We start from the raw sequence: 12,332 nt of genomic DNA on the forward strand, positions 1-12,332 counted from the left end.
GAACAGCTTGAGCCTTCACGATAAAGAGCAGGCAACAATACCTCTCTCCTTAGCGAGTGTCTGGATTTCAGGGCGGTTTTGCCTTCAGAAAGGCTGAAATGAATTTCACAGAAGCTACTATCACTTACATCGTGCAAACTCTACACAATCAGAAGCTTGATTTAAGAAAAAAAAAAAACAAAAAACAAAAAACAAACAAACAAAAAACCTTCCCCTTAGTCATAGATGCAATGGATGTAAAGCAGTCATCTCTTCAGTAGATAAACTAATATTCAAATCTTTGTCACGGGAGAAGTTCAAGATTTTCCTAAAAGGAGAAAGGCTCCTTACAAATCATTTTGCTTTTCTTCCCCTTTCACCAGGGCCACATGCCAGAACCCTCCTTGCTCAAAGAATGTAGCCAACAAGGAGAGGACACTCAGATCTTCTCAGAAGAAACATTTCCTGGCTTTGATGCATTTCATTAGACTTTCTTAAGCACAGTTAACACAGGTCTACTAACGAGGTAAGAACATTTAACGCCTAATCCCCTTGTATCCCTTGTGCTTCCCACAAGGGAAGGAGATGTTAAAAAAAAAAAAGAAAAAAAAAAAAAGAGAGTAAAATAAAAACCAGTCAGACTCTACCCCCACCTTCACCCTGCCTCAGCAAGCTGAAAGATGTAGGAAAGAACTTTTTCTTCCCAAAGGTGATAATTTTGAAACCTTCCGCCTGCAGGCAGGAAATGCTGTGTGGGCTCCATCTTCCTGTTCTCAGATCTATTATATCACTGGAACATGTTCAACTGATAATCTCAATGGGCTCAACACTTCTTCAAAATAAAGGTATTTTCTTCTAGCCGGGGCAAGAATTTGCTGGGCAGCTGTAGGCCCAGAGTGCCCTCAGCCTTGTGTAACACACGGCAAGGCAGTGCCACAGACCAGGCCCTCACCCAGCTCACTCCCATTGCAGCTTTGCAGCAGTGGGAGGCCTGAGTGACCTCTCAAGACCTCCCCAAGAGACGAAGATCTCTCTTTGCAAAGAAGGGATGTGGATGGACCATCATCACCAATACCTGGAGCAACTCTCAGCTCATCCAGCTCTTTCCTCATAGGTGTAAGCTGCCTCCCCAACCAGGGTAGCTGAAGTGCTCTGTGTCCTAAAGCCTTTATAAGATACTCACTATCAGCTGCAAACTCACCAGAGGTCAGCCCTGGGAGGAGGACCATCCACTCGTTCTAAGTGCTACTGCAAAAACAAAGACTGAATAGGACAAGCAGCAGGAACTGAGACACAGAAGGGCAAAGTAACAAAGTAAAGCATAAAACGTGCAGCAGAACAGGAAGAAGAGTCAATTTCAGTCTGAAATAAAAATATCTTCTTGTAGCAGCATTTGCTAGACAGACAAATTAGGACAATAACACATTAGGAATAAATCTGTTGCCACAAAACCTACATTGCAAATTGTGGATTTGAAGTCAGTGGGATTGGAAAATACTCATTTATTGGACACATTTTACAAGAACAAAAGTAATTGCTACTTGAGTTCTTGAATTTTTTTTAATTAAGTTGTAAAGACAGTATCTCTTTTCCTTTTTGTGTGTGTGTTACTTATGAAAGGTAAAAGACACAGCAGAAGCAACTAATAATACAAACACAAAGGGCAAAAATGTTAAAGACGAACCAGAATGGGAAGATTAGAAGGAAGAAACAGCAAAGACAGAAATATCTGCCTTGACCAGAGAGAATCTGATTCAGGTAGTGAAAAAGGGCAAGTGGTTCTGGAAAATCTGACTCACTTGTCCCAGGGAATAAGAGAGAGGAAGAAGGTTTGGAAAGAACTGAGTGCAGAATTGCAAGGGAAAAAACATCAGCGCGTTCTGCTTATTCTGCTTTTTACTCAGGTAACGTGAGTAAAAACCTGGTGAGCCCCAAACGGCAAGTCATACCTTGAAGCTATTCTGTGAGATCCTTCAGAGCAAGCTGCCATGGTGTGGTAGACTAGCACTCATGCCGTACCAAATCCCAATCATTGCAAACAAGCTGCAGCAGACATTCAGACAGAATGAGAAAGGAGAGCCCTGCATCAGGCTGAACCAAAAAGAAACCAGACTCAAAAATATGCCGAAGGCTCAAGCATGAAAACAGGAGGTAAAATATACTTGTCTACAAAGGCTGCTCTGAAAGTAATGCCTCCTATTTTATTATGTAATAATAAAATTACATCAGATGTTGGCAGTATGGCAGTCGAGGTTAAACCATCCCAAAATATTTCCTTACATTTTGTTGACACAGGACTGATGGCAGCAGATTGCAGTCTGACAAAGTGATGTATGATATGGAAGCACATTTGAAGCAAAGGTGTGTCACTGAATTGCTCTATGAGGGAAAAAAAAAAGACACTCACTGACATCCATCGATACTTGTTGAATGCTGAGAGAGACCAAACAGCAGATGTGAACACTGAGGCAGCAGAGAGTACATTTCAGCAGTGGCAACCAGTGGGTCACCTCCACTGGTGTAGATTTCAACAAGCATAGCATGCAGACTCCTGTTCATCACTGGAAAAAATTCAGAGCTAACGGTACTGACTGCTGAAAAACAGTGTTGCATAATTAAGAACTAAATCTATCAAGCAATGCTGTGCTCTTTGTATCTGTTGTAGTTTCCATGGAAATAAATTGGAGGCATTACTTTTGGAGTGACCTACATAGAGTATCACCTGGTGGTATTTGTGCCATTCATTTTTAAGCCTTAGGAATTAAAAGATGAATTACTATCAATGGCAGATTTGAGAGAGCTTTCATTTGAGAATCATCCCAGGCTCTTTTTCCATGCCTCAAAATCCCCTCCTAGGCACGTTCATTAATGATTCACTAATCTGTTAAGCCCATCCCAGCTGACACAGTTAAGATGCAGGGCAGAACGTACTGTACTTTCACTTGGGTTTAGTTACGCACTCACTCTGCATGTAGGGCTCACAGAAAGCTATTCAAATGCTGTTAACTTCCTAGCATCCTCCCATAAAATCCCTCAGCTCCACTCCAGACAGAGAAGTTCCTATGCAATTCACTCGGACAGAATCAGAACACAGACCAGTTTATTTTATTCCAAAAGACTAGATGTAGTAAAACAAACAGTAAAGAAGGATAACATTTGAGTTACGGCCCAGAAGTGGGCTAGGGAACCTAATATGAGAGCTCAGATGTGTGAAAGCAACAGAATAAACATTTCAGGAGAGACTCAAAGATCCAGATTTGGAGAGATAATAAAACATTTCCTTCATTTCAGAGCTTCCTGTACCATAAGGAGGACAGCTGATGTGTTGGAAATTATGCAGTACTTTGCTAACTAAGGATGCAGTGATAAACCACGGGATGAACACGACAAACCGGATCAAAAACCCTCAGGTCTCAACTCTTTGTTAGACCCAGTGTAGCACCACTGACCAGCGATGCAGATGTGTTTGGCTTCAGCCTTATTATCAGAAATGCTCCAGCCCTACTGTCAGAAACTCAGGTTCCAGTCCCCTCTGTGCCAAGCACTTGTTTCACTTCAGGAAAGTTAGAGACCTTCTCTGAGTCACCACCAGCTCTGAACAGCACCTGGCACATGATGAAAGTCTGCTTGTATACTGCTCCTTATTCTGTGTTTTGGGTTTGGTTTAAAAAGTTCTTCACCTCTGTTATCTATCATGTCTACAGACGTCTGACAACCCAGTACACATGGCTGTATAAACAAGTCATAAGCAAAAAGTTTTACAGCAGTGCCTAAGAAACAACTTGTATTGCATTACAGTCAGGAAGGGAGTTGAGAAAGAAGCGTCTGAACAGCCTGAGTGAGAAGAACTATTCCTTTTCAACATATTTGAAAAGCAATATATATCTTTCAGGGTGTTATGTCACAGAAGTGACTCCATCCCTCACAGTTACTATTATCACCTATGAAAACCTTGGCATGACCAAATAACTTCATTTCTCTCTTCGATGGAGAAGAACACATCTCCACAGAACCACAGAAGACCTTTGCACAACGTTCTTCCTTCCCCTCAATCCTGTTATTTTTGCTTCCCCTTTCCTATTCCTTATTCCCCCTTTCCTCTCTAAGCATGTCTGAGGCCTGATCTCACATCACACTGAAAAGCATCTTACACTTTGCAGCCCCCTACTCCTTTTTCAGTTGGATGAGCAGATGGGACACAATGGCAGCACAGAAGCTCACAGAAGAACAGCAACTTGGGTGACTCCACAGGACATTGCCTCAGATCCTGCTTCATTCTAGGGTCAGCATTAAATGAGAGGAGGGACAGAAGAACAGAAAACATTTTGCAGTTCTGCCTCGGTGTATACTCACTTCCATTTACCAGGAATTTATAGTTGAGGGATTTTTTCCAAGTCAAAGAGGGTACTGTTGGCAATACACCCTGCTTACTTGCTTCCCAGCTGTGAATCCTGGCTGCAGTGTAACCCCAGGGCAACCCAACAGCAGCCCCCACCTCCTCCAGCCTAGCTCTCAAGCCACCACAGAGCAAGCACAGCTTATGTCCTAACATGGCAGCGGGCACATACTCAAACTACACCATTGCATCCATTACTTAAAGTAATGAAGTGACTGAAGGATTTTCCATTGGCCAACTGGGTTTTCAAAGCCCTCTGAGAAAGAAGCCTACATTACGTACAAAGTTTTCTTATATGTCAGGACTGACACACTGACAACAGGAAACAATGTGTTTCAGTACCGGGTCTGGTGCCAAGCTTGAGCCACTTGCACAGATCACACCTCTCCAAATATACGTACATCATCTGAAAAAAAATAAATAAATAAAATGATTTTTATCTATAAATTGCTGTATAAAACTTCTACCCAACATGCAACACATAATATGGTAGTTAAGTAAAACTAAGGGAAGTGTGACACATTTCTAAAGGAACTATAAAAAGAAGAAAAGTTATGTGATGTTAGGGCAAACAAGATAAACTGATACCAAATCAGATCAAACATGCCTGGTGCACAAGCTTGCCCATTTTAATAGGAACTTTTTAATCTCTGAGCTTTTTGGCTATTTGAATGGCTTTTCCAATCTCATCAGGCAATAATATGTTACAGCCTTCTTTGTACTGTAAGCATCTCAGTATTATCCATACAATAGAAAAAAGACACCTGTAAAACACATTCTTTTTTCTAACATACAGAGACTTCCACTGCCACCAAGAGCCTTCTGAACAGTCTAAATGCGTAGCATGAACTAAGTACAAAGAAGTGATCTGGACTTAGTAAGTAACAGCTTTGTAAGTTAAATATGCATTTTGAGACAGACATTTTTTTACTATTACTTAACCATGAGCACAAAGAAGTTTTAACTCATGCTTCTGAAAAAAAAAAAAAAGTAAAAAAACCAATAGTCTTACCCTAACCAGCAGACAACTTAAGATGTTTGTGTTTGTCATGTATGCATGGAAGCATTATCTGCAGTACAGAAGAAATCATGCTGACCCTTCTAGTATGCAACATTCCTTTTTTTTTTTTAAAGGCTTACCTTTAACAATTAAGAATAATCAAAACTACTCATTTGAGTCTCAAAGTAAAGTTGCAGTGGTGTTGCAAACAGGAGAAATTAAACAACTGAAATTGAAAAAAAGTCATGACAACAACTGCCTTTTGTCTTCTCTTTTATCAAGAACTCAAATAACATTTCCACTAAGCATCTAGAATTAAGAAATCTGCCTAATGTGGATTTCGAAAAGCAATGTCATGAAAAGCAAGGTTAAACTATCAGTAGGAGAAAATCACTGAGTACCAGTCTAATTGTAAAATGAAGATTACTTGCTTTACAAATTGCTCTGATATCTTCTGTTGAACACCATAAAAAAATACACAGACTTTTTCACTGATACTTCAGTGAGCTGCACATGGAATAAATAAATTAAGGTAAAGAAAACTTATGATTAATAATCAAAAGGCTCAGGGTTAGGAATAAAAATATCCAAAATAGCATATTTTCTTCCATTCAACTGAAGGGAATGAAAAGAAAAACAGGGCTTTGAAAAATCTCATGAAAGAAATTTCTACATGTAAATGAAGATACTCCACTGACAACTGCAAAATTCCTTTTGAGTCCCATTTCATATTAAGTAACTCGAAAAACAACCAATCTTTTAAGTCCTCATTAAAGTCCATTTAGAACCCTAAAGGTTTACAGAAAGTGATTTAAAAATATTTTATTGCTTCTGATTATGTTACTATATACAGTATGTACACAACTGGTGAAACTGGTAGCAAAAGGAGAATAGAGATGAAAATAAGATTACAGTTCAACCGAATGACAAAAGCATTCTGCCCTCAGTCTTTGCCTTTTAACATCAGTAATTCTTCAGTATCTCCCTTTCTTCTTCGTGTCTATTCCAGAGTACAAAGGAATAAACCATCAGCCCTCAGCCCACATTAATGGTCAATTTTCCTCAAGTTCATGACTTGCACATTAATCTGTTATTAAAAAATTAATCTGAAAGGCAGAGGTTCTATCAGAAGGTGATTAGACATTTTTGCTAATAGAAATCTAGTTCTCTTGATTGTCATAACATTCAAGATTTCTTCCTCTCTGTTTTTGATGGCTGACAGTGATGAGAAGTTGCTGTTGAAGAGCACTAGCAAACAGAACATTCAGATAAGAAACATGCTGTCACAATGCTTTCACACGATAGACCATTTTGAGGAAAACCAAAAGGTTACTCTACAAATTAAGTAGTTTCCTTCAAAGTAAGAGTTTGAAGTCTTGTCATTAATTCATTAATTTTCATTAATGTTATTTGGATAGATTTCTTATTCAGGATGAAAGCTTTATACTCTACCCATTTTAAAAATGCACCTAGAGAAGATGAAAAGTCATTTTGCATTGTGGTGGCTGGTGGTTTACATTCCCAGGACTGAATTGGTGTGGTCTCTTACTGGCAGCAGATGCATTGCTATTAACATATTCAAGTAAGAAACACTTACCTAAAGCTAATATATTCACAGACACCAAGCAAGGCAGTTGTCAGTAGCAAATGACAAAGCGGACACCCTGAATTCTGGTCTGAAAAGGTAAGGTTAAATGCTATTTGGCTGTATGCAACTCCTACAGTGATTTTTAAACTTTTTCAATTTGTTAAGCTTATTGATGGATGCCATTGACTTCTACGTGCTAAAAGCACCTACATTTGTTTTTAAAACAGCGTTCCTGTAGCTAGCAGTATAAGCTCCCTTCAGTACCCAGTAACAAGAGCACAGTCTTCTCATACATGGCAACAGACCTGGCAGAGAGCAAAACACTTCTGATACAAAGGCATTTCAGTTACTGCACTCTGCAACCTGCCCATTTGTTCAATTTTTATCTTCTCAGTTCGCTCACAAATAATAGACTCATATTCTCTTTAAGCACTATGGACTTCTTCAGAAGCACTCTACTACATGTGTCTCAACACATTTCTCAGTACAGCCATTGATAAAGACCAACTTTGGCTTGAGTGGGACCAGAAGTAAGACAACACTGAACACGTTCCTACTCTGCAATTTCAGAGCTGAATTTAATCAAAATGTTCAAAGTGCTACTTCTTAAAACTATAGGCAGGCTCAGTCAAATTGGCAGCATTGAAAACAGTTCCAGAAGGCCCAAGAGCCACCTGCATTCACATGGGCAAAACAGCAAACATTTACCAAGCACCTGTGTGAAGGGCATTCCTGGATGTTTTATACAGGGGTGGGATTTTTATTATTTTTCTGTCACCTTTTATTCAACAGCTTCACCGTTGCCAGTGTAAGTAATAAAACTGCTCAACACAGAAGGAAAGGAGGACATCAGCACAAAGCCTTGATGCTAGTTTATGCCAGACTTATGCTACCCATTCACAAATTGTTAAGTGTATTCAAGTAACTTGGCTTCTCCTGACACAGTGTATTATGTATGTATAAAAGTACACAACAGAAGCCCAGCCTTGCAAGAGCATAAAGGAACAAGTTTATCTAACAGGGAAGTAAAATGATTTCATTAGGAAATGCCTCGAGCAGGCAAGCTTGCAGTTTTAACATGCACAAACTGCCTGAGACAGTGCCTTCACTGGGGTCAACATACACACTTTGCTTTGTTACAGATAAATCAAGAAGACAACAGTATCAAAACTCAGAAGAGATTCAGTAGTACAGGAAACCCAACTAAAATACTGGCCAGTTGCATTATTTAGCAGCTATCCGTAAACACCAAGAATGCCTAACTAGTGTGCTTTACTAAATTTTAGCCAACTCCTGATAACTTTATAGTATAGATATTATGATTAAGCTTCCTTGAATGACAATAGCAGCTTTAAGACACACTTCACATTTCTGATTAGGACTTTGAAAAAAGAATAGGCATTGTGCTTCTCTGACCAACGTAGGACTGCAGGGGATCCTCCTCCAACTCTGAGTTGACAGAGAGAGTGAGTGTGGGAGAAAGACTGCTCCCAAATAATTCTTTCACTAGATTCCACCCAGTTCAGAGCAGATTCCACGTTATGTGGACTAAACATACAGTGCAGATAACTAGTAAAGCTAATAACCCACATAATTCCCTATTGAATCTTGTCAATTTAAGGTGCTTGCTAATAATCTGAGATATAAATAAGATTCTAAGGAATCAACCGCACAAGGCATGGCCTGAACAGTTAACTCTTCTCCACTACCCCTCGCAGCTACTAGATTTATGGCCAGCCTGCTTATACTGAATGCAGATACAATAAGCAGAGTTCTCCCACACCATCCAGCATAAACTCAGTAGCTCTGGCAAAGACCAACTTTACCTCAGCTGCAGCAAAACATGACACAGGGATGCCTACTTGTGCTAAATTTGCAGAGGGCACACGTAAGATAGAAATGTATCTATCTGATTCCTAACAATTACTTCTTTTGGGTGCAAGTTATGTGGCAAATAGTGAGCCAGAGACATCTCCCAGGCATCCACAAAGTGCACAGCAATTCCTGAGAACATTTTCCTCATGACAGAATCAAGCTGAAGGGAATACCAGTCACTGTTAAAGAGGCTCACTTCTGGCCCAAGCTCCTGAACGTTTGCGGTTCTGATGACGATTAAAGTCTTGGGGCTGCGGTCCAGCAGTTGAATAACTGCCCTCCGAATGTTCCTCAGCCTCCTGATATACACTTCCACAGGGAAAGTGCTGAAGTGGGACCATATAGTTATGGCTATCACAGTGTTTCTCCCCCCAACGATGCCATTCAGTTCGTTAGCAATGTAGCGCAGTTCACTTGTAAAGACTGTCGTAAAGCGAATGGGTGGTCCGTGACAGCGGAACTTCAGTAGGATATTGTGCTTCAGATCCACAGACATAAAAGGGCCCACATTCTTAGGGCTCCCCAGATTAAACTCCACTAGATCTGAAAGCCCAAGAGCAAACATTAGTTCAAGGCAGAAAAAGACACAAAATGATTCATCAGGACAAAAGGATCACAGGGCAACAGTAGCAGTGAATACATACACAGTTCTAAGAACCCTAAAGTGAAGCAAAAGGTAAGCATTATCATAGAATGGCCCAGGTTGGAAGGGACCTCAAGACCACCAAGCTTCAACCCCCCTGCTGCAGGCATGGTTGCTATCCACTATATCAGGCTGCCCAGGCCCTATCTAACCAGGCCTTGAACACCTCCAAGGGATGAAGCACCAGCAATCTCTCTGGGCAGCCTGTATCCATGCCTCACCACAAATACACAAACAGGTTAATTCATACACAAATATCACAGAATTGCAGACCCTTCAAGTAAAAAACCTCCTCCTAATATCTAAGCTAAGCCTTCTCTCTTCCTGTTTAAAACCATTCCCCTCTTTCCTATCAATATCTGCCTATGTAAAAATTTGGTCTCGCTTCTGCTTATAAGCTCCACTTAGATACTGGCAGGCCAGAATGACATCTCCTGTTGCAGTCTTCTCTTCCCCAGGCTGTACAAACCCTGCTCCCTCTATCTTTCTTCACAGGAGAAGCGCACCAGCCCTCTAATAATTTTTTTGTCCTGCCTCTGGATCCACTGCAACAGCTCCACAGGCATATTGACTACATATTTCAAAACAGAGTTTATATGACTGTTGAAATTTGCAAGCCAGCACACTTTACCTTAAAAAGATAATAAGTATTAGTATTTTTTCCAAGTTCCCCAAACTGTTTTTTTCCCCAGATAAAAAAAAAAGTATTTCTAAACAGATCTCTTATTTTTTTTTTACCAACAGGCTTTTTCATTGTCACTCTATGAGCCCAAAGTTCACTGAAACTTTCACAGCAACTTCAGAACTCCATTAAATTTAAAGAAGAATTTAATTGGTAAACACAGAGTCTCAAGCCCAGTTTCAACACTACTGAACTACCTTAGAGTTGGGGTGAAAGAGAAATACCAAATTGGCTACTGAAATTGTGTTATTTAATGAAAAGTTAAAACTCAAAACCAAATCAACAGTAGTCATCTGCTTCTGGAAGTCATTTTGCTACTTCACTACACTCCAAAATATTACCTGCCAAGCCTCATCCAGGCAATCCTCAACAAGTTTTGGTATGCCACCTCGTGGCCACATAATAACTCACAGTATCAACAATGTTCTTAACTAGCAAAACATTTTATGACAGCTTCATAGATGCACAACTTGTGGCCCTTTCTATCCTAATGTCTAGAAGTTTTTAAAGTTTTCTCAAACTTTAGGATCTCAAAATTCAAATCTCAAAATTTGAATGATTGCCTTTCTATCAGCACTTATGACGTTTTGCCTTCCCTCTCCCTTTTGACATTACTATTCAATAAGATCAACTCTGCATCTGAAATGAGTAGAATAAAGAATTGCAAATGTCTTCAAGGTTAAAAAAAATCAATTAAAAAGAAAAATAACAACCTGGAACAGCTGCAGTCAGATACTCAAACCACTGCCTTATTGTAGAGTCTCCAAACAAGTGGATTACTTTTCCTTGCAAGCACTTGCTTATATCATCTGACTTGTTAAAATGATAAATCCAGTGTGTTCTTGGCCTCCAAAGATCTTCATAGTAATAACCAGAAGGAGAAACTGTGGGATCTTCAGCCCTGTCCATATTGCTTGAATCTGGAAGAAAAAAAAACCCAAAAAACTCTGAAATTACCATATAACAAACACACCTTCTATCACTTAAATGGATGTGTACATCCAACTACTTTGCTTTAGAATGCATATAATATACATTAGAAAGCTCAATGCATCTCAAGTCTGTAAGACCAAGTACTTTCCTCACTGGTTCTGCATCAAAACCTACTACATGTGACCACTTGTAGCTGTAAAGTTTTAAAAAAAAAAAAAAAAAAAACTTATTTTAAACTTAACTACTTTTTAACTTATTTTGAAGTACTTCTAAGTTAAACTATATCTGATGCTGATAAAGGAGGACAGTACGGACAGCATCACAGAATTTCCAAGCCTCACTATGCCTCCTCTGCCAGCACACATCTGCAATCTGCCGAAGTACAGCTCCCCCCTCTAGCGGCCAGTCTGCCAACAGGAAGGTATGGCAGCTGTTGTGCTCTACAGGAGCAGCACCTCCCGCTGCAGCAGCGGACACCAGCCCTGAGGTGACAACATGCAAGAGATAACCTGATAGGACTTGTATTTGCTTAGTGTAAATCCATCTGTGGAACAGTCCACACACTGACACTAATGTAGGCCACAGACGCTGTAAGTATGAAATCTGAATTATGAGGACTACAAAATCAGGAAGTGCCAGAATTAAAGCTACTGCCAATATTTACGTGCCTTTGGAATGTATGAATTGTGTTAAACTTTAATTCCATGGGTTTCATACTTTCTGCTGTCCAACTTCTTCCTATTTCAATGCTGGCAAAGGTTGCCCTCTGAGGAGTAATTTGACAACACTAGGGAAGCTCTGATTCTTTGGACTCCTCTTTGTCTTGCAGAAGTTGGATGTTATGTTGAAAACTGGGGCCAGCGATTACAGGAAGAGAAGCTGCAATCTCAAGGTTACATCAGTCAAACATTGCCTTATTTCTCATAGCAGCCAGTGCGCACATTGAACTTTCATGAGGTCATTAAGTACAGGTTCCTCCTTTTCCACATATCTGTTCTAACACTTAAGGGCCTGGAAATGAGCTGACTCACAGTTCCAAAGAAACCCAAAGCCACAGCTTGGATAGAAAAGCTGTCAATGAACAGTGAACTGAGAAGCACAGAGCTGCTCTCTGGCATTGAAGCCAACTAACCACACAGAAGAGCTGTGACCATCTATTAAAAAACATTTATACCCACCTTATACCTACCTACCCATGGAGAATACTGGTCCCTGCCCTGTCATAGCCTACAGTTG

The 12,332-nt window shown here is 40.0% G+C and overlaps 1 protein-coding gene across 2 annotated transcripts in view; it reads right to left on the bottom strand.

The window, feature by feature from the left end:
* LOC122177509 (NF-kappa-B inhibitor zeta-like) overlaps positions 1-12,332 on the bottom strand; it is a 43,136-nt gene that overhangs the window by 17,262 nt on the left and 13,542 nt on the right. For both annotated transcript variants that reach the window (XM_042866945.1, XM_042866944.1), the window contains exons 5-7: positions 10,877-11,083; positions 9,035-9,381; positions 4,718-4,781 (exon numbers count right to left, since the gene is read on the bottom strand). In XM_042866945.1, coding sequence (XP_042722879.1) covers positions 4,718-4,781; positions 9,035-9,381; positions 10,877-11,083 — 618 coding nt within the window. The remainder of the gene's footprint in view (positions 1-4,717; positions 4,782-9,034; positions 9,382-10,876; positions 11,084-12,332) is intronic.

This window comes from Lagopus leucura, unplaced genomic scaffold, assembly GCF_019238085.1.
Source record: "Lagopus leucura isolate 7727_CA_CO unplaced genomic scaffold, USGS_WTPT01 Super-Scaffold_100001, whole genome shotgun sequence".
Taxonomy (NCBI): Eukaryota; Metazoa; Chordata; class Aves; order Galliformes; family Phasianidae; genus Lagopus; species Lagopus leucura.